A 23,390-nucleotide genomic window follows, 5' to 3' on the forward strand; every position below is an offset into this window, starting at 1 on the left:
GAAAAGGCAACACTCCCTCAAGAAAAGACAACACAAAGAGGACAACATCAAGAAAGAAAAGAGAGAACCCAAAAACTACATGACAACCACAAAGGACTACGTGACAACAAACAAAGAGCTACATGATAACACTCCCCCTCAAGTTGAAAAGAAAAGAAGACTTTCAAGGCACAAAACCTCTTTTAGACATTTTATCAAACACTTGGTGTGCACCTTTGACATCAACATAAAAGACATAGAAGACAATGGGAAGAAATAGATGACTACAAGACATCAACAAGACAACCATAAGGCAACAACAAGACAAGTATACAACACGCTTCATCCATAGAACTACATGAGAACAACAAGACATAACAACATACTCCATCCATGGAACTACGGGCTTCAACACTCCCCCTCAAGTTGAGGCCGAAGGCGTTCAACTTGCAACAAAAAGAACGACTTCAAGGCACCCACGCCTCTCTCGGACATTTCACCAAACACTTGGTGTGTACCTTGAAGAACAACATAAAAGAGGATACTGATGCGAACCGGATTGCAGACAAGTTTTATAGCAAAACTTATTCACATGACTCGCAAAACTCCATTCATGTTACTGCGGGAGAATTATCGGTGCTAGTGACCTTTGGGACCATAAGGGACCATCTACATGTTTTTGCTCTAGTTTTGTTCATACCTTTATAGTGATTTATTAGGTTTTTATAGGCTTTGTCTCTATGGGTGCCAATTGTATTTTTTCTTTATTTTTTCGTTTTAATTTGGGCCCCATTTTCCTGTGTTTCTCCAATGTCCCATGCTACTGTTTTCCTTAACACATGCGGCTAGAAAGGCCTCCGCCTCCCTTGCCATTCATCTCATTGGCTTCATCCTCCTGACTCGAGCTGTTTATTTCCATATTTTATCCAATTGCACATCCTTTTGATGGTTCATCAGACTTACTGTTGCTAATTCCTGGTTTATTTCTGTCTTAGTTTGCATTTGTATAGTAATGACATTTAGAGCATGCAAACTTGTTAGGCATGGGAAAGAAGTCAGAATACCATCACTATTCAATCAACAATTTTTTTATGATAAAACTAACTTTAGGACTGCTGGTAATCATACGCCATTCTATTTTTTGAGAAAACGATCTTGGTCAAAGAGTATTCAAGTTGAATCATTAATTGTCTTCTAAGGGATTCAAATTCAATCGTAGGATTGGATATGTGAATCATAGCACTTTTAAAAGTACAGGTTATCACGCTATTTTGTTTCCTCTGTACCATGAGTACTTTTTTTTTACTGTGAATTGTTTTTAAAAGCAGTGGTTAGCTCTATCTTTTGTTTCCTTCATAAGATGTGTGCCTTAAGTTTTATTGTGAATCGGTTGATTTCTTTCATTCTTTGACATTTTTATCACTCATTCTGGATCTTTCTTTGCCAAAAAGTATGGAGTCTACCAAAAATTACTTGATTTAAAAAAAGAAGAAGAGAGAATTAGTTGACAAATAAGGCTGTCATCCATTTCCAGGTGATGTACTCACCTTGAAATGTTGGTGGCTGATTTAGATGCTTTTGCCTTTTACAGGAGGATGTCAAGCATATGGCTGGAAAGCTTCTGGAATATATAATGAATAATCATCGTGTCAGTAGGGAACCCGAGGCGATATTACAGGCTTTTCAGATTTCTCTGGTTAGATTCTGTCTACTTTTCTGTTTCTTGTTCCATCATCTGCTGCATTATAAACATCTTTGCCGCTTCTAACCACATGCTGATTGACTAGAGAGAAAATGGAATGTCATGCATTGCTTAGGTAAACTAGGTTTGAAATTTTATTGCACATGATCTTATAATAACCTGTTGATAAGAAATTCTTTGAAATGCTCAGTTTTTCAGTTTTTCCAATAATTCAAGAGTGCATGCCCTTTACCAGGTGTTTAATTTGGAAACTGAAAGTACATAGGTTATTGCCATAAAATGAGAAAAAAAATTATAACTGAATGTGCGTATGTTCTTGCCATAAAATAAGACAAGTAAAACATTTTTTATTCTTGGGATTGTGTCCACTTCCAGAAGAAATGGCACTGGTATCTCCTTTGCCAGGGGACCTTGTTTCCAATCTTTTTTCTCCCACTTTTTCTGATTCCCTGTATTGAAATTAGTAATTACCAAGGAAGCAAGATTCTTCCCTGGGAGCCTTCGATTCCCGCTTTCGATTCCCGCTCTGCCAACCTTGAGCAGGATTCTTCCGTGGGAGCCTTCGATTCCCGCTTTCGATTCCCGCTTTGCCAACCTTGAGCAGGATTTTTCCCTGGGAGCCTTCGATTCCCGCTTTCGATTCCCTCTCTGGCAACCTTGGTGGTTGCTCACATTTATTTTTTGAAATAATGTCATTGAAACAAGATAATCAAATCATTTGTATTGCTGGGATCATGTGCAATTCCGGAAGAATCATACAGGCATAATGGTAGGCAGGGAACCTTTTTTTTTTGGGAATGATGGGAATTATATTAATAAATGCCAATGGCCATTCAAAACAAAAATAGAATTAATAGAAAAGAGAAAACAAAGGAACCCCATGACCACGCTAGTCAATACAAGCAGGAAAAGAAAATGGAAAAAAAGAGTATGCACACACACACACATATTAATATTCATACATTAAACCCTCAAGGGGGTAGAAAATCAAAGAACTCTAGGGCTTACCTTGCGGCTCCATCTCTTATTTGAGGGGTAGAAAATCAAAGAACTCTAGGCTTCCCTTGCGGCTCCATCTCTAATTAACATATCCGCCTCAATATTGATCGACCTTCTGACATACTGGAAGGAGATAGATGATCCCGGCACACGCTCCTAGCGTGAATCTCCATGAGATGGTATGACTCCCCTTCGATCATCTTATAACATTAAGGGAGTCACCCTCGAGAATCAGATTGTTGAAGATATTATGCTCTATGGTCCTTGTCGACAACAAATTTCGCGTAATTCACTAACACAAAACTTGGGGACAAATTACAAAGAAATTGTAATTAATAAAAATGGTACAACTTTCTACAATCCTCTGATTAACGATCAAATTGTTGATTACAACTTTGGATTTGGTGAAGACGAGGGCTTTTGCAGCGTAATTCTCGTTCTTCGGTGTTTGAAGATATGTGGGCTTCACTCCGGGCTTCGCGCTTTGTCCGCTGTGAAGATGTATGATTTTACTCCAAGGAAGGGCCTTTGTGGTGGCTTGATCTTCGCGGAGAATTTCTTCAAATACTTGATTGCTCAGTCATGGGTGATTTGGTCCACTAATTCTCTCGTATTTAGCTGCAAGGTACTCGGCTCCGTCTATCTCAAGCCTCCTTTGAATATAACTCTGCTTAAGCAATTGTGATTATACTCGTGACCCTATAAGGAAGCACCAGATCCACCTTCGCTCTCTCCTCTCTCTCAGGAAGACCTGACAATGCATACTGTTTTGTCTCTTTGCAGACATTAACGCAAACGTAGTGCACTCCCCTCATCTCAGGTTGCCTCGATCAACACTGGCTCTCCACTTGGCTACGGACAGCCGCTTGTTTTTTTTTTTTTTTTTTTTTACCACAACTTGCAAAATTTGAACTTCCTACGGACGGTCCCTCGGTTCTATCATGCGCCCTGGTAGCCAAAGGTTTCTGTGCCATTAGACACCTTCCGCCTCATCGCCATCTCTATTTTTCATTTCTTGAGCTCTCAAGCGCACTTGGCCGCTCTCTACTAGAGATCTTCTCTCACCTAAACTACCTCCTCCCATCTCATCCGACCCAATATTTGCTGTGATATTTCTGGCTGCCACCCAATAAACCCTAGCGTCGAAGGCACCTGGGGCTGATACACTCTCGGGGCCAGACAAAGATGCCTTAATCAACATCCTGCCTTTGTCGTAGACGCAACCCACCTTGCATGAGATATTTGTACCAAGGACCTTGTCGACTTTCACCCCGATTCTTTTGAAGTTGTAGCAGGGACCTTGTCGACTTTCTCTGTTTGCCACCCCAGTGGCAGCTCTGTCTGCTTGTCGACTCTCTCTGTTTGCCACCCCAGTGGGCAGTGGCAGCTCTGTCTTCTGTGGCTTCAAAACAATTGTCGCTACATTGTTCAGAGGGGCCTGTTCTACCCATAGTTGCCAGAGTGGGAAGTGATGCGGGAAGCGAGGGGTTTAGAAAAGAGAAAAATGGGAAGCGATAAGTTTTAAAGAAAATACGTAGAAAATGTTTAGGAAGTAACATTAAAAGTCAACATGAAGCATATAATAAGCCTCATTGGAAGCACAAAAGTACATTATAGAGTAGGATTATACTAGGTTAGGAAGGAAAGGCTAATATAGGTAATGATTACAAGTAGTAAATAAGACTTTGTGACTAATTAGAATTACTAGTTTTAGAAATTTACACGTTCACATCTTTTATTCATATTTATCAAATATTAAGATTTTGGGAAAAGTTCCACGTAAATTTCAAGTTTTAAATGCACTTTTAAAAAAATAAGATATCTCAGCATTATCAGAAGGAGAATATATTCTTTTAGGAAGAAATAATCACCTAAATAGGATGCGTAATCTTTGATTAGGAGGAAACGTATGGGAAGCGTCTGGGAAGCGTGCTTCCCTTAAATTTGGGAATCGAGTTTCGGGGAAGTGAGCTTCCCATCTAACTAGGAAGTTTCCAGTAACTATGGTTCTACCCCTGCAGATGGAAGTTCTTCCCTGCAGATTACATTGTCCGGTCTCTCTGCATTCGGTTTGAGTCTGCTTGTTCATGAATATTTTGGTCGAACGAGGATCTAACTTTCGTGCACCTCCAGCATCTAACATGTCTCTTGAAGTTGAGAAAACTGTAATTTGTACACTTCGATTCGCCCAACCTTCTCTCCCTTCTTTCCTGTGGCTGCCTTCTAGAATATTCGGTCTCTTGTGTTGCGTGCCATCTCCCATTCATTTTCCGATCTCGAAATCTTCTCATCTTCTTCCAACACACCTGCTGTGTTCTCTGACCCTCCACGGTCTCTTGCTGCTCATCCCGTTCTTTTCTCAGCCACCATGGTTCTCTTGTACCACTACAATTAATTAACAGTTATGGAAGGAAAACCTAGTTCATGTCTTATTTTCCCACTTTTACTTGTGCCTAGCCTTAAACCAGTAATTACCCACATTTTTTTGAACTAATGTCATTGAAGAAAGAAAGAGTATAGAGATACCTTAAACATAAACACACATAATTACCCACAATTTTTCTTTGAAATAACTTCATTGATGGAAGAAACAATAGAGGAATAATTTAAATATAATACATACCACTCTTAATCTTTTAATCAAGAATTTCACCATTTCTCTTTTAATTCCATTCAAAGTTTTTAGATCACTGGGACTGAAATTAAGAATGCAGGACTTGTGTTTGTATTGTTGGAAAGACTTCTAATGAAATCCAAGCGATTTTGATAATTCCTGAGAGTTCATATTCATTTGAAGCTTGTGGAAAGGTTTGACTTATGTTAAGTGTTGCGTAGAAGTATCATAGTTACTCTATGTACAGCTTTCTGGTCACTATAGAGCTTCGTTTGATTCTTAATTATTTGATACATTTTTGTGGCTATTATCATTGCGGTTTCTTCTCTTTGCAGGAGCCTCATTTGAATTGGTTAATCCTATAATCCTATTATATTTTGGTGTTTAGCTAAAAACATGTCATATTCTTTTGCTTTATCTGCATATGAGCCATTTTAATGTTTCAATGTGTAATTTTCAGTGTTGGGTGGCAGCTTCCCTTATGAAACACAAGGTGGATTGGAAAGAAACACTTCAACTTGCAAAACAACACTTGAGTTTTGAATGCAAGGAGGAGGAGGCCAAGTCTGTTTATTCTATGTTAAGGAAGTTGAAGAAAAGGTTTTCATGCCAAACAGGAACATCGGGGAATGCCACTGGGTCAATTTCTCAGGATGGCCAGTCATCTGCCCCAAGAAACAAAGATGTTGCAAGCCATCTATTGCTTGAAAGGACTGTGGGACCCACAGGATCTGAACAGCAAGGACTGAAAGGAGGGACAAGGGAGACTTCCCCCCGTCATAATTCCTCAGAACAACGAGTTTTGGTTGAGCCGGAACCTGATCGTGAAGAAATTAATGGTATGGCCCACATGCAGCATACAACTGTGCAACCCCCGTCTCACCTTTTTGATGGAAGTGGTCCCCAGAATAACGAATTTATTAGCCATTGTTCCAGACGACTTGAGAGAGTTTGTGCTAAAAGGACAAAAAAGTTGCTTTTGCGACAACAAGAGGAGGCCAGAGAATTCCATAAATATAGAGAGAAGACGATAGCGAAGCTGAAGGAAGCACACAGGTTGGAGTCAAATCTCATTCGGAGTACGCATATTAATCTTTTGGATAGGTTAGAAAAGCTGAAGCAGCTAGATGAGAACTTTGAATGTAAATTGAATGAACTCTATCGGCATTTGGAGAATTCTCAGAGAAAACTTATGGCTATCCAGCTTGACGTGAGGAATAAAGAAAAACGGTTAGGAGCACGGTGGATGGAAGAAGCAAAACGTGGGAGACTGGTTGACAGATTTCGTAAGTACCTTTTTCGTGAATCAACTTTACCTGGTGGAACACCAGCTGAAGTTCCAGGTGGGGTCCTGAATGACGCGGTTGTGGACCCGCCCATGAGAAATAGTAGAATGGTTGTAGTTAGCAATGAGAATGACGGGATGGACAATGCGGCCTTGGAAGGAGCAACAATTGCCGGAAACAATTGGCACAGTTGGGAAGAGAATTCCCATGGTCCAGACTACATGGGTAATGGACAGAATGATTCTGATTCACCTCATCAGGTACATATTTTCAGTTTCATTTGCAAATTGTGGCTGTCTATTTGCTATAGACAGGAAACTCAGTTACTATATCTGCTAAATGGTTATTTCTATGTGTCTACCCCAATATATTGACCATTGTTTTAAATTTCAGCTGAAATGACCAAACTTTGAAAAAAAAAGTCAGTTTCAGTTAGGACCAAAGCCGAAACCGAAATTTAAATCCATGATCTTGACTTTAGCTTGATGAAAGACATGGGTCTGAGTTGTTCTTCAACTGTCATGTACTAGGGTATTACTTTCGGAGAATTTGATAGGGTCCTGCTAATTCCTTCCTTTTGTTATGATTTCCCTTCAAAAAAATTCTCTACCTGATATGGCAGTATGACCATGGCCTGTCTCCCTAATACTTCTTGTCTTGAGAAACAGAAAAGAAATTTATTAAGAAGAGTACCAATCATTGAAATAGCAGAAATCGCCCCACACCCAGAAAACCTTCATCTACATCCTCTCTAGCTAAAGAATCAGCCAACTCATCCAACTCCCTCGTGACACTTCAAAAGGAAACATTTGTAAGTGTATATTAATCCAGGATTTTGTCAACAATGTGAGGGAATCTTGCCCGAACACCACTAAGAGGCCAACCAATTACATTAGATGAGTTTCCCCCAACCCATAAATTCTGCCAAGCTCCCTAAGGAAGATACAGAGGCCATAATAAGTGTCGTATCTTTTCCTTCATTCGAATTCATTCTGTCTGACTGATTGGAGAAGGCAATCAAGGCATCAGCTTCACCATTTCTACATGCACGCTCTACCATAAACGAGCTAGAATTCTTTCAGGACTAAAACAGAAACTTTCTGCAGAAACCTAACCCAAAATTCCTCTAAATATATAACATTCTATCCTAAATTGTTTCTAATTATTAACCATTCCTTTTTCAACCTTTCCAGTTCAACTTACCCAATTCAAGATAGAAATCTAGAGTCTAGAAACAATCATATTTCCTCCCAATAATTGACTTTCTAAACCCAAACCAAAATATTCTGAAAATTCAAATTAAATCACAGAAAATATTTAAATTAACTCTTCATATTTCGCTCTTCTCCAATTTTTGGTTTTGAAGAACCTATGGATTTGCGTCATCAATTTCCTCCTAGTTGGAGAAAATCCGAGTTTGACAAATTGATAAATTAACTAGATTCTCTTCACGTTTTGAACAAAAATATGTCACTAATATTTTCACTAATTTTCCATGACAGCGCATCATCTTTTTTATGGAAGTTTATAAGATCATTATAAACACTATATTATTGAAATTGAATGTAACCCCAATATTAATAATTAGTCTGTCAACTCGTCCTCTTATGAATTCAACAGTGTCTTTATCATGAAGCCCAAACTTCCTTATCAGTGGGGAAGGAGACGTATAAACATTTTCCACCGGATCAACTGAAAAAGGCAGACAGACTATCTTTTAACTTCTAAGCATCCATCCCCCCTCCTCTCTCTCTCTCTCTCTCTCTCTCTCTCTCTCTCTCTCTCTCTCTCAAAAGTCTTTCATAAATGATCACTAACCTGTTAAAGGGTTGGAAAAGCTTTCCAAAATTGAACAAAACCACACCACTAGTCCTACAAGAACCTAGTACCATCCTACATCCCACAAACTAATTCCTAGAAAAAAGTCAATTTTGACTTTGCAAAAGGACCTAGATGCTCCTGAGCCACCTCCACCTACCCTCTTCCCCAATGGACGTCTTTTTATTTGCTCAACCTCCATTGCCACTCACCAAGAAGAGCTTTTTATTTCCAGCTCTATGGTTCTACTTAACCTTCTGCCACATCAAAGGATGATTAAGCCTCTCCCTGTTCTTCTTACCTTCCCAACTGTGTTGCATGCATTCGTTGCCCCCCATGCCGAATCTGTGTCGACACGTTTCAACATGCGTATCGGACATGGATTCGCGTGGGATACATCTGTATTCTTGTCCTAGTCTTTTCCAACACGAATCTTTTTCTTCAGGCGAATCCGACACATCGTTGTCTCTTTTTAAAATACGAATCCTGTATATTTTCCTTTTAAAAGAATTTTCTTCTTTAACTTTTTTATAAAAGCACATCTCGTCCTTTCTTAATAAAAACCCTAGCTCCTCGATCCTTTACTCTCAAACATCGATCCCCTTCTTCTTCGACTCTTAATAAAAAACCTAACGTCTCGACCCTCCACTCTAAATTTTTTCATCAATATATACATATTATATGTATGTATATAATATATAATATATTAGGAAATGGTTTCTGAGCACATGTGTGTGTGTGAGAAAATGGTTTCTGCACTCGAGCGTAGATAAGCTTATCTGCGCTCGAGCACAGAAACAAGGGTGGGGCCACATTTTTTATAGGATCCAAAGCATTCATTTGATGGGCCCTTTCATGGATAGGGTGTCCACCAAAAATCAGCTCTATTGGATCACCTTAGGGTGTCCATTTGTAGGGCCAAAAATTGACAGATTTGTGGACAAACAGTATCTGTCCATTTTTTGCCCCACAAATGGACACCCAATGGTGGTCCAATGGAGCTGATTTTTGGTAAGCCCCCATCCATGATGGGGTCTTCCAAATGAATGGTTTGGATCACCCCCCCCCCAAAAAAAAAAAATCCAGAAACCATTCTCTCTCTCTCTCTCTCTCTCTCTCTCTCTCTCTCTCTCTCTCTCTCTCTATATATATATATATATATATAGCAGAAGAGAAAAGGAGAGAAATATTTGAATTTCTCTCAGAATTCTATGAGAATTACACATCACTTTTTTTAACAAAGGCACCCATTCAACCCACATATTTTCAATCCTACGCCCTCCTTTATGCTTTTTAACAAAGGCACCCATGAAAGCCACATAATTTCAATCCTACCCCCCTCCTTTATGCTTTTTTAATTATGGAAACCTCTATAGATTGGAGGGCTAGGATCAGCTTATGTAAATGATTTTATGGGCACAACCTATTGATGTTGTGTTACATCACATGGACGGTTTCGATCAACCTATGATGTGGTCCGTACAGTTCTTTGTCGGCCCGTGCATCGCAGGGGTTTTTTTACTAGTATATATATATAGAGAGAGAGAGAGAGAGAGAGAGAGAGAGAGAAATGATTGTGCGGTCGACCGCACCAAGCTTAGGTGCGGTCGAGGGCCCCAAACTCATGTGGGCCCACTTTGTTAGGATGACCCAAAGCATTCATTTGAAAGGCCCTTACATAGATGGGGTATGTACAAAAAATCAGTTCCTTAGGATCATCCTAACCCATCCATTTGTGGAGGTCAAAATGGACAGACACCGTTTGCCACAAATCTGCCCATTTTTGCCCTCCATTGTTGGAGGGGTTAGGATGATCTAATGGACCTGATTTTTTGTAGACACCCTATCTATGATGGGGCCTTGCAAATGAATGGTTTTGATCAGCACAAAAAAATGTGGGACCCATGTGTTTGGACCCTCGACCGCACAAATCTTATTCCTCATATATATATATATATATATATATATATATGTGTGTGTGTTTGTTCTTTTTAAAATTTTCTTCTTTTAATTTTACTGAATAAAAATCACCGAATCCAAGAATCCTACTTTTGGGGGTTTACGAAATCCCACACCTCGAATCCATTCCGGGATCTGACACGCGAATCCAAATCCATGCAGCATAGATTCCCAAAGAGTTGGAATAGTCCTGTCACTGCTCTCTGGATCTTGAACAGAGATATAAAAAGCACCAACAAGTTACATCCTTCCACTAGAAGATTTATATTTAAACTTCCAAAGTAGATTTCTTTTCTCCATTTGATCTGAAGATGGCATTCCAAAGGGGTTTTGGCAGAATACCCAACCCCAAAGTTAATCTTTTTCTACGTGAATGGTAAATAAATTAATTAACCCTAAAGTTAATCCTAAGTAAGAGATCGGTAAATATTCTACTTCAACCCAGCACACTGAGCAAACTTCATCTTCTCCGCTGCAGATTCACCTATCTTATTCAAGTCAATTCTAATGTTGAACCATCTAAGGATAACCCTTAGATGGTCAATAGCCTGACTGGTTTACAGTCATAAAAAAATATGACTATAAAAAATATGACTATCATCTGCAAAATGCTCAATAGCCTGACTGGTTTACGGTCACTTTGGTATTTCTTTCTTGGGGATTTTATTAATGGCTGCAGTCCGCTCAAGCATCAGTCTGTAAAACCTGTTAAGTAGTCATATCCATGGATTTAAATTTCGGTTTTGGTTTCGGTTTCAGACATAGCTGAAACCGAAATTTCAGCTGAAATGCCGAAATTTTGGCCGAAATTTGTAAAAAAAAAGTCAATTCCATTATTGTAACGAAATTACCAAAATTTCGGCTGAAATTTTGGAAAACAAATTAAAAAAACACATTTTCCCAAAATTTAGGCCGAAATTTCCGAAATTCGGGAATCTGGCCGAAATTTCGTATTTCGGTGATTTCAGTTTCGGTCCCAACTGAAATCCGAAATTTCGGTATTTTGGCCGAGATTCAAAACCATGGTCATATCTAATGACTTGAAATGTGATTTGTTCATATTGTTAAAGATAGTTGTGTACAAACACACTCTTTAATGTTTATAGATAGAGACTAGGCAGAGAACTTGTTAATTGCAAATTCTTATCAATTTCATACATGCCAGGTACCCTCAATCAATTGTAATCCACCACTTATTTCTGCTGAAGCCAGAAGTGAACATGTGCCGAGTTATGAAGGGCAGAGTTCCCAACAGATGGAGGTTCCTATACTTCTGCCCGCTGATGCCACATCAGCGCAAAATGAGCTATGCAATGGTATTCACAGTTCGGGCGTACCCTCCGTTGAACATTTTCAACCAGGTGCATCTATAGTTATGGGAAGTGAACATGAGCAAAGTAGCACAAACCCTAATTCTATCCAACAAACTGTAGTTGCAACACAACAGCCAGTTGAGACCCTAGTTTCACAAGTAGAGCAATCAAATCATTCAGTTATTCCTTCACAAGTAGGGCAATCAAATTGTAATCCACCACTTATGTCTGCTGAAGCCAGAAGTGAACATGTGCCGAGTTATGAAGGGCAGAGTTCCCAACAGATGGAGGTTCCTATACTTCTTCCCGCTGATGCCACATCAGCGCAAAATGAGCTATGCAATGGTATTCACAGTTCGGGCGTACCCTCCGTCGAACATTTTCAACCAGATGCATCTATAGTTATGGGAAGTGAACATGAGCAAACTAGCACAAACCTTAATTCTATCCAACAAACTGTAGTTGCAACACAACAACCAGTTGAGACCCTAATTTCACAAGTAGAGCAATCAAATCATTCAGCTATTCCTTCACAAGTGGGGCAATCAAATCATTTTTCCTCCCAACTTATCATGCAGCCACAGCTGCCTCTGTATACCGACATGTCTGTGGAAGTAACACCCATTGAAGATCCAGGAAACACAGGAATTTTACCAGAACTCTCTAGTCGTGCTCCACAATATCCCATGACAGCCCCCCGGCCCCCGCAGTTCAAACTAGATCCACTCCAATATGAAATGGCAAAAATACATAGAGAAAAGGAGCTAACCGTCAAAATGCATGAGGACGAGGTTCGTATTTGAGACCTCTTAACTTATTAAATGCTGTTGTGTTGCTGTTATATTTCTTGGAGTGCTGCTAGCAAAACGGGATCCTTTGTTGAAAAAAAATGGGCATCGACCATTGGAGCCACGTCCACTAAAAGACAAAGGACGGAAGCTCAAATCCCCATAAAGCAATAAATAAATCTTGAAAAGGATCAAATCATCGTTCATATCACTCACATTTTTAGTTTCCACACGGGATCCCGTTTTCTAAGTGTTCTCCAGTTGGGAGATATTTTATTTGTTTCAATTTCATGTTCAATGAGCAGAAAATTCGTCTCAAGTCGGAATGTGAGAGAGAAATCGAAGAAGTGCATCGGAAGTACAATGGTTTGATTCAGGATGCAGAGTCGAGGTTCGTACAGAGGCAGAAAATTCTTGAAACAAACCTCAACAAGGCTTGTCTGAATCGGATATTAGCAGAGGCCTTCAAGTATAAATTCACCGACCCTAGACCAGCAGCGAGGAAAGGTACAGTCTCCTAAAGGCCATTTATGATTTTTTTCATTTCTTTTGTTCCTGTTTCGCATCCATTTTGCATTGGCATATGATAAGAGGTAGAGGTAGTCATGGAATTGTTCCCCTTTCTCCCTATTTGGTACACAATAAAAATTAAAAAACCAAGCACAGATAAATGTATGTTCATTGACACTATATATACATGCATGCTCATACATATTTCTATACATGTCTTAATTTTTGCTTTCTTCCACTAGTTCTTGGCACAACACCAATGTTTACCGATTTACAGGGGTCGAAGGGTTCTCATTCCTTCGTAATTTGTTTAAATTCCAAAATATGCCTTTTTCATTTCATTATTTTCATCAGTGTTGGCGAGAAGAGAGCTCGTAATTTCTACTGCAAAGTTTCATTTACCATTATTCTTCTTTCAGGGCTGCCTTCTACTTCTGTGCATCATTCTCAGCAGCCCTTGCCACAGGCCTTTCCGCAAACTGTACATAGGCCTGCCCGTGCGCCTGCCCCCGTCACAGCCCCTACCCAACTTGTTGAGGCCGTTCACCACTCCTCTGCACTGTTCTCATGCAACTATCCTACACCCCAGTTTAACCCAACAATCCCTCCCCACATAAACCTCCAAGTTAGTGCCGAACAACGGGCCCCAGCCCCACACCTCCAGCCCTTCAGGACTATGGCATCCACCTCAGCCCCCAGTCACCCGCCCCCACCAGTCGTAATGCAGAGTCAGCAATCTGTCACTAACAATTCTTCTAAGTCAACTCCGTTGGGAGGTGTTAGTGGGACCAATTCACAACCCAGTTCATGTGCATTGCCACTTTCTCCCTCTTCCTCTCTATCTACTCAAGAACTACTTATGGACATCGAAAGCCACGTTGAGCCATACCGATCGACTCTGGGCTCAATTTTTGACACAAGGGTTCCCTCCGCTCTAGTGCCAGAAGGTAACCCTAGGGTTCCTCCTGTTTCAAATATTGCTCGTGTTCCTGCAGAGGTGGAAGTTGTTTGCTTATCGGACGAGGACAACTGATCAGTTTTGACTGGCATCTCTTATCAAGAGGTGCAGCTTACCGGTTATTATTCCTTTAGTCGCCTCTAATAACAAAGTGCAATATGTTACATATATAATTCTTTCTCTTTAATGGGCAATGAGGCCAGAGATTTTATCTCATGGATTGTCAAAGTTCAGGAAAAGCTACTTTTGGAACTTGCCAAAATGAAGCCTGGGACGGGTTGATTGGGATTTTGCTTTGTGGAATGACCTTCCAATAGTTTGACAGCAACTTATTTCACTCAGAAGACCAGAATCACAGAATTGCGGTGTATATTCATATTTTCCTACTCTTCTGTTAGGTCTTTTTGGGGTCTTGTTAGCTCATTTGTGTTTTATCAGAAAATTACATTTCAATGTATTGAATCTTTTTGGGGTCTTTTCTGTTGCACTATGATCTGAAAATATTTGCAGCCAAACAAGTAAATTAAAGAATGAAGAGAAATTCGGCAAGGGAAAAGTGTCAGTTTCTTCAAGGAGAGCTGGTACTTGCGTTCCCTTCTTTCATTAGTATGTATTCTAATTAGGGAAATGTTATCCGCACTACCGTATTTTGATGAGGACGCTCCTCACTTAATTAAAAGTACGGTATGGCTCGCACCATAGGATGATCCAAACCGTCCATTAGATGGGCCACAGCCTAAATAGGTTGTGCCCCAAAAAGCATTTCCATAGGTTAATCCTAACCCTCCGATCATAATGTTAGAGGGTTGATCCTAACCCTCTATAGAAAGAAGTGTTAGGATCAACCTATGGAAATGATTTTTGGGGCACAACCTATTTAGGCTGTGGCCCATCTAATGGAAGGTTTGGATCATCCTATGGTGAGGGCCATACAGTACTTTTAATTAAGTGAGGAGTGCCCTCATCAAAATAGTGTGGATAACATTTCCCTCTAATTAATTTGACTCATCATATGTGACAGTTATGAGCCACACGATTGTAAAATATTCCCAAGACAATGTGCTTATTTGAACACTGTTCGAATTAAAAACTAGTGCACTATTCGAACGTTCCAATTGGTAGACTATTAAGGGCATATCAGTGTGTTATTCGAGCGTTTGGACAATAGTTAGCAAGCGATTCGACTAATTAACCCTCAAGTTGATAAACTGTCGGGATCGAATCATAAAAGCAGGAGTGAAGAAGAATTTGACGAGGAAAATCTAAACATAATCAGTCAACTAGTACTTTTTGTTCCTAGGAGTAGTTTGTAACTTGGTCTTCTCCACTCTGAAATTTCTCTGTTTGATGGCGTACTTCAAAACATCAATGGGCATTGCTATTTTGACTGTATCTTCTTGCAATGTTCTTTGGTAGTTTCTCTCTTCACTTGATATCATTGAAAATTCAAGGTGACTCGTGTTCCCGTGGGCAGATATCTTTATTAAATCCCATTTTCCCTCGAGGATAGTTAACCCAGTTTGGGTAATTTTTGAAACGTCTCTGAACTATTCATGAGAAGTTTTGCTCATGGAAAAAAAAAAACACTATAAATCGAAACATTTAAATAAAAAACTCATGACATTTGTGTGTTTTAAACATAATAAACAAAATTAGGTTTCTTCCTGATGTTACAGTAACTTCTGTGATTCTCATACACTTAGGGGGCGTTTGAAGATTTTGGAATTTTGGATTTCCTCAAAATTCTAGATGGGATACGAGAGAAGGAGACCGTCTCACCCTTCTTTCTATCGAGCAAGAGAATACGGGATCCTTCCTTGTTTAAGTTTTAGAAGATTTTGGAGTTTTGGATTTCCTCAAAATTCTAGATGGGATACGAGAGAAGGAGACCGTCTCACCCTTCTTTCTATCGAGCAAGAGAATACGGGATCCTTCCTTGTTTAAGTTTTAGAAATCTCGGGATGGAGAGAGAGGGGAGGGGATTTCTAAAACCTGGATTTCTTACTTAAAATCCAGAAAAATGGATTGTAAAATGCAGAATTTGACACTGCTTTCAAACTAAAACCTGATTCTAAAATCCATATAGGACTTGCAGATGATGTTTGTCCGGTGATTCATGCCACTATTGATGCAATAAATTGTGTGTGGTTGTAAGTCACTTTTGATAGCTCTGAAGTTGGGGTCAGTACTGTAGTAGTAATCTAAAAGAAGCATGGTATAGGAAGATAACAAACAAGAACATATTGTGAAAAAGTCTCTATATACATATTACATTTTACCTTGCACCAAAAAATCTAAAAAAAATAAGATAGAACAAATACAGACATACAGATCCTTAAAGAGTACCAATTCTCCCGGCATAGTTGCCGAAACTCCGTCCAAATAGAAATACGTGAACATAGAAGGAAAAATAGAAATAGAAACAACAATAGAGAGTGCAAGAAATATTTGAAACCAGTTCCTAACATATGGGTAGAGGAGCACCATTCCAGTCTTTCAGGCACTCCAACAAGGGATCAATCATCTTCCCTTCACTGATAGCTGTAAACACTTTGTCGAATTCCTCCCCCGGCGATCGGACTTTCTCGCCTGTCAAAAATCCGGAATTCAGCTCTTCCCTCACAAACTTATACAGAGGATAGGATCTACACTCCTTGATCCTATTAGGAATTGCCAAACTCTCACTCTCATAAGCAATTCTTACACTTTCGACTTCTTTCGGCAAATGGGTCTTTAGTTCTTCCTCAAAAGCACTAATCTTTTGGAAGATTGATGTGTTTGAATCCTTCTCCTTCTCGCCATTGATCAAAGCATGTTCTACTAAAACATGCCTTAATTTCGTCATTAGAGGGTATGTTGAGCTGCACGGATCATCAGCGTAGGCAAATACGTGTTCCCGATCAACAATCTTGATCAAATCCTTCTCGCAAAACCTCGATGGGTGGAGTTCCCCATTTGCACCTATGGTTAGAACTCTTTTCGCCACTTGACTTACAGTGTTCTTGACAGAATTTTTCAAATTCTCCTCTAGATACCTCAAATCAATTGCTTGGCAAAGCCCAACCAAGTAAGTAGATGACATTAATTTCCAAATCTCAACTGCTTCAGCTGTTTTCCTTGAAGAGATCAAACCCAATGAATTCACATCTTGATTGTGTTGCTCTGCACTTTGTACATGATTAGTCACCGGATTCGCGAGGAATTGGAGCTCCGAACAATAGGCGGCCATGGCAATCTCAGCCCCCTTAAACCCATAATCCAAACTCGGATTTCGTCCGCCCGAAAGATTAGATGGCAACCCATTATTGTAAAAATCATTGACAAGCTCGGAGAATTGTGCGAACATGAGCTTCCCTATAGCCGCGATTGCCAATCGGGTATTATCCATCGAAACTCCGATCGGGGTTCCTTGGAAATTCCCCCCGTGGAGCGCCTTGTTCCTCGAAACATCGATCAATGGGTTGTCATTGACGGAATTTATTTCTCGTTCAATCGATCGGGTCGAGGACCGGATCACTTCTATCTGGGGCCCAAGCCATTGTGGGGAAGTACGCAATGCGTACCGATCTTGTTTGGGCTTTTGGAGGGGATCAAGCTCATGGAGCTTTTGAGCCATCTTCATATAAGAACTCCCATCCAAAATGTGTTCCATAATGGCCGCGGCCTCAATTTGGCCTGGATGGTGCTTCAATTTGTGGGTGAGATGGTCAGTGAACTCCGGCTTCCCTTGCATTACCTGTTGAAGTATAAATGATTAAATAACACTAACTCTAACTACGTAAGCTTTTGGAGTAATTGGTTGTTTTCACATTACCTCGCAAAAGAGGGCCGACATGACTTCTGAGAGAATCACAAGTACATTTGTCTTGAACAACACTAGAGACGCTAAACCGGACCCTACTGCAGTCCCATTTACGAGTGCAAGCCCCTCCTTGGGCTGCAATTCAAAGAACCCGTTGGCGATTCCGGCAAGCCGGAATGCCTCTCCGGCATCAACCGGTTTCCCATCAGATGTAACGGCCTTGGAATTTTGGCGACCGGTGAGGATCCCGGCAATGTAGGATAAAGGGACGAGATCGCCCGATGCCGTGATCGTTCCCCTGAGGGGTAAACATGGGGTGATCTTGTGGTTGAGGAGACTTGTGATTGCCTCCATGATCTCAAATCGGATCCCAGAGTAACCTTGTAGTAGTGTGTTGATTCTGACCAGCATGGCAGCTCTGGTAGCCGAGGTCGGCAATGTGTTGCCGGATTCTGAGCCGGACCCAAAGATTCCGGCATTGAGGAATCTGTTGTCAAACGGATTATTCCATTGCACTAACTGAATTAGAATCCAATAATAACAATGGCAATCATAATAATAATAAAAGAGGAAAAGACAAATCTATCCCATATGGGACACGCAATTGCTACTACATTCTTTATTCTCAACCCATAAATGCCCACCAGAGTTTAATTATATTTTTTTTCTTGCACCCTACTTTTTTATACTGGCACCCTCTCTTGTTTGAGAGATTATATAAAGTGGAAAAGGCAGGTGTAGCAGCATATAGCCCACATGAATTGATGAAGTAAACCCATCGATTTGTGGAGCTTTGGGCTATACACATGCTGCTTGGATTGTTGGCCATAGCCACATGCATTGTTCTGTGGCCAAGAAAACAATAGCATTGTTCAAGTAAATAATATTATAACTCTAGACTAGAACACCCACCACGACTCCAACTATCATGTATCATCCATGTGCAACCCATGATAGATCTCACCCAACAAATATCACAGTTTCATAAATGATGGGCTTTTGGATACATGAATTTTACTATCCAGGATGGTAAAATCCTGGATTTTTTACCAGCTAAAACCTGAATTTCACAAGGATTTTGCTCTGTGGCCGTAAATAAATGGTCTGGATCATTGCGCAGATGGGCCCCACTTCGGATCATATTTTTCTTGCTCACCAGTCACCATTCTCAACTTCAAAGATATGACAAAATTATCCTCAGAAAGGATTCGTTCAACCACATGTAATGAATGTCCACCAATAAAAATCAATACGATATAAATACATGTGGGCCGCTACTGCTAGTAGCCTATATCTACCTAAACTGAAAAGCAAGAAAAGAAAGATCATGTTTCTCAGTCTCTGATAAGGTCAAATCTCGTTATATCATATCAATAGATTTCATATTTCTACCTCTTATGATAGATTCTTATGTACTAGGAAAATGATATTTTCACCCCCCTTTAATTTTATTTTTTTCTTTCTAAAACTGAAATTTTTCCAGTTTTCCATTTTCTCCTATCCCAATGAAAAAGACAAACAAAAAAGGCGGAAATAACAGTTCCAGAGACACAGACATTTTAAAACTAACTCTAAATATGGGGATTTGCTAGGCAATTTCGCCCAAACTATACTGGTTGATTTTTTTGGGAGGATTTTGGCTTATTCATTCTAGTAATATCCGACTACGTGTACACGGCAAAAAAAATGATACAAAATTTTCTAATTAATTTTTGTGTAAAAAAAATAAAAGTATGCACAACACAGCCAAAAAAAAGTATATGATACAAAAAAAATATTATTTAAAAATTTGTAGAAAAAAAAAGTAAAAAAGTAGCTAAAAATAAATCAAAAAAATATCATATACTTTTTCTAAAAATATATGCTTTTTATATTTTCTAAAAACATTTCTAATGCTTTTTAACAAAGGAATGAGTAGGATTGAAACTACGTGGCTTTAATGGGTGCCTTTATTAAAAAACATAAAGGAGGAGGTAGTATTGAAAATATGAGCGTTGAATGGGTGCCTTGTTAAAAAGCATAAAGATGATATTTTCACTCCCTTGCATTACGTGCACACACACCCTCCCCCTTATAACGTGATTTGACGTCAAAAAGAGTTAAAGCTGCCCACTTTTCACGTCAAATCACATTATAAGGGTAGGTGCAACTTGGGTCGGGTCGGGTCGAGCTTTTGCTAAAAATTGAATACAAATCAACCCGAATCCGACCCGATTTTATGGTAAAAGCTTAACCCGAATTCCCAAATATTGACCCCAGTTGCAACCCTAGGCGTGAGCGTAATGCAGGGGGCTGAAAATATCGTCGCCCTTAAATATATGATTAGAGAAGATTTTACCTAATAAGCTCCTTCTGAAGGGCTCCTCCTTGCTTTGTTCTTCTATGTGAAGTTGCACCAAACCCTGTAGTGACCCCATAGCTATCTGTGCCCTTGTTCATGCTCTCCATCACCCATTCGCTACTCGCCTGGACTCCACTCCTCGCAGACTCTGATAACTCCACTCTAATGTCAGATTGGTGGGCCACGGCCGCCACTTGTGAGATCGTCAACGTGGCACCTCCCAATTTCACCACAGGCTTCCTAAACTCTCCCACCATTCTCTTCACCTCCTCCAAATGACTCCCCTTCATTGACTCAGCTGCTATTCCCCAATTCAATGGGTCTTTGATACACAAACTCTCGATCGAATCGTGACCGTTGCCATTCTCATGGATTTGATCAAATTCCATGTTTGACATGAAATACCCAGAAAAAAAATTTTCGAATTATGAAGCAAGGGAAAGAAATTAAGATGACCCAGATGAAGAAAAACTAAGTTTGTCAGACTAGCTACGATCTTGACCGTTGATCTTCGTGATCTTGCGAGATGCACCGGTATCCGAACCAGTACAAGAGTTCAACAGGCAAAAGATAGACTCAATTTTGAGTAATGAGAGAAAACTTAGAAAGGAAAAGAGGAGGTGTTTTTGAAATTAGTGGGGAGGGATTTTGGGAGCGGAAATTTCAGAATTGAATATGGAATTTCCTGAGTTGGGTTCACCTGCTTTTGAGACTTTAAATAGATAATGGTTCACCAAACAATAGGCAACCGGGTTAGTTGAAAAGTGTATATGACCGTCCGATTTGTATGGCATCAAACGGTCAAATTATTGACACGTGGCTTCATGAAGCATGAGAGAAGCATGAGGTCGCCACGCGGATTTTTACTCGTCAAAGATAGAGAGGTGGTTGGTGGAATACCACCTCACTTTTCGTCACCTCCATTTTCAATGCGTCTTTCAAAGAAGACTCAAATGACGAAAAATTTCCCATAACAATGGGAAATGACAGAAATAGCCTCCTTTTGCAAAGATGTGTAAAGACCAGAATACTCTTACCTCCTCGAGCGGTTGAATCATCTATTCTGAATGGGACCCAAGGATTTTACTAGGAATTGTACCACATTATTGTTGGAATAGTTCAACAATCTAAATAATATGTATGAAGGAGTTAAGTGAAGAAAACGAAATCACAAACCATAATAGAGGAAGCAATCCGCAAATCCATAAATGAAACCTAAAGCTAATAGGTAAGAAATTCAATGAAAGATGAGTGGTAAAGTCATGTTACGGATTAATGCTACCCTTAATATAGATTATCGGCCCCATCACGGTTAGTATGTGGTTCTCTTGTGGCCTAGCGAACACGATCTATGCTGACAACTTGTATGAATAGAAAGTAATCTTGCAAATTCTTAAAGCTGAAACTTGTAAAACATCAGTTTAGAAGAAAGAAACTCAAGAGAGAGAAAGTGAAGAAGAGATTGTTTGCATATCCAACCAATAAAATGATGAGAGTGTTTTTTATACACTAGAAAGGTGTATATGCCACCTTCTAAATGCGTCTCCCATCAAAGTTAAAACGTTAGGAATATGAAAAATACAGTGCAAAATGTCCACAACATTAAATAATTAATAAAAGACTTAAAGAAACAAGGTACAAAATGTATACAATAATGGCTTACAAAGAACTTGCGTTAAGGCAAAAGCTTCAAAAAGACATAATGGCTTACAAAGAAGCAAAACGTTTGAAATTTGATTAACAACAGAAATTTGATTAAGGCAAAGAGTACAGGGTTTCTGCACTCGAGCACAGATAGCTTATTTGCGCTGGAGTGCAGGAAACAAGGGTGGGCGCACATTTTTTGGGTGATCCTAAGCATTCATTTGAAAAGCCCCATCATGAATGGGTGTGTGTACCAAAACTCAGTTCCATTGGATCATCTTAGAGTGTCCATTTGTAGGTGAGAAAATGGACATATATTGTTTGTCCACAAATCCGTCCATTTTTTCACCCCACAAGTGGAAGGGTTAGGTTGATCTAATGGAGCTGATTTTTGGTACTCACTCCATACATGATGGGGCCTTTCAAATGGATATTTAGGATCACCTAAAAAATGAGGGCCCACCATGTTTCCTGCGCGGGAGCTGTTTCTCTAAGGTAAAAACTTTAAAGCTTTAAAAGGATATAAAATCCAACAATTACAAGGGTATTGTGGTCGATAAGACCTTATTGGGGAGAGCAGCTAGGATTGCTCCAGTAACAACAAATTTGGTGGCAGTTTCGTAATTTTATATGACATGATGCGCTATTGTCTAAGTCATATGCGAACCCCTACAAAAAAGGGGAATGATATCCGCCCTTCAACATTTTTATAATGACACTACCCTGTTCATTGTTTGGTAGGTAAGCTGAGATTGAACCTCAACATATCATTGACCATTAAGCCACAGCCTCAATCCCTAACCTCTTCACCTTACATTTTTCCAACAAACATTATCAAACAATGGTTGTGTTGACAAAAATGACAAGACAGAAATGCCCCAAACTATATTGGAAAAGGACAAGAAAGCCCTTTGGTGTGAATGAATGCACAATAGACTGTGGGCAGTTTGTTCTTTTCAAGTCGGGTCACGTATTCTCCACTATCACCAACACGAATTTTTTTTTCTTTGGAAAAATCTTTATAAAAAAAAAAACCCTATGGCGTGCAACTATGGCATCTTCTCATTAACTACGATGATTTTCTTTTTCACTTTTGATACAGTATTTTTTATTTTTTATTGAGGATGTACAGACTGTTCCTCTTTCCCATATGTAGTGGAAAGCCAACCAAATCCCATCTTAACATGCAGTCCTCTTTGGTGGGCTCATCATTCTATATTTTACTCTCTCTCTCTCTCATCTTTCCACACCTTTTTTTTTTTTGGGGGATTTGTTAGGGTCCATGGCAAATGGCATTTCACTCTTTTGTCTCCATTCACGAGGTGGCTGCTCTAACATGTGACAGACCAGCCGCGAAATGCCATTTGGATGGAGAAAATCATAGAGACTAAGAAAGTCCCTGGAGATACACAAGAAAGCAAACAAAATAAGAATGATCAGGAGAATAACACACAAGCAAGAGCTCTCTCTCTCTCTAATCTTTTCACACTGTAATCCTGATTTTCTATGATGTTCTTAATAAAGTAAAATTAAAATAATGGTCTGCCTCAACAACATGCGTGCAAGAGCTATTTTTCTGAAATTTCCTGTAACTTGGATGTATAAAATTAAAATATTTAAAGACATGATTAGGTGTTTTCTTTCATAAATGTCATATTTAATTGAATCATGAAGTCG

The 23,390-nt window shown here is 39.6% G+C and overlaps 2 protein-coding genes across 2 annotated transcripts in view; one reads left to right on the forward strand and one right to left on the reverse strand.

Moving 5' to 3' along the window:
* Positions 1-14,401, forward strand: part of LOC143892273 (uncharacterized) — a 79,996-nt gene extending 65,595 nt beyond the window's left edge. Inside the window, exons 17-21 of the mRNA XM_077396766.1 lie at positions 1,571-1,675; positions 5,755-6,840; positions 11,523-12,461; positions 12,764-12,965; positions 13,388-14,401. Of these exons, the coding sequence (XP_077252881.1) occupies positions 1,571-1,675; positions 5,755-6,840; positions 11,523-12,461; positions 12,764-12,965; positions 13,388-14,001 (2,946 nt within the window). The 3' untranslated portion in view covers positions 14,002-14,401. The remainder of the gene's footprint in view (positions 1-1,570; positions 1,676-5,754; positions 6,841-11,522; positions 12,462-12,763; positions 12,966-13,387) is intronic.
* A 1,743-nt stretch (positions 14,402-16,144) lies between these two features.
* Positions 16,145-20,772, reverse strand: LOC143892274 (phenylalanine ammonia-lyase-like). Its single transcript, XM_077396767.1, has 3 exons — positions 20,067-20,772; positions 17,741-18,215; positions 16,145-17,662 (listed from the first exon to the last, which is right to left on the reverse strand). Exons 1-3 carry the CDS (start codon positions 20,465-20,467, stop codon positions 16,388-16,390), a joined length of 2,151 nt encoding a protein of 716 aa, XP_077252882.1. The 5' UTR covers positions 20,468-20,772; the 3' UTR covers positions 16,145-16,387.
* Positions 20,773-23,390: the final 2,618 nt, after the last annotated feature.

The sequence above is a fragment of the Tasmannia lanceolata genome, unplaced genomic scaffold (assembly GCF_043159265.1).
Source record: "Tasmannia lanceolata isolate RefF3 unplaced genomic scaffold, GAP_Taslan_0.1 ptg000015l, whole genome shotgun sequence".
In the NCBI taxonomy this organism is placed as follows: domain Eukaryota; kingdom Viridiplantae; phylum Streptophyta; class Magnoliopsida; order Canellales; family Winteraceae; genus Tasmannia; species Tasmannia lanceolata.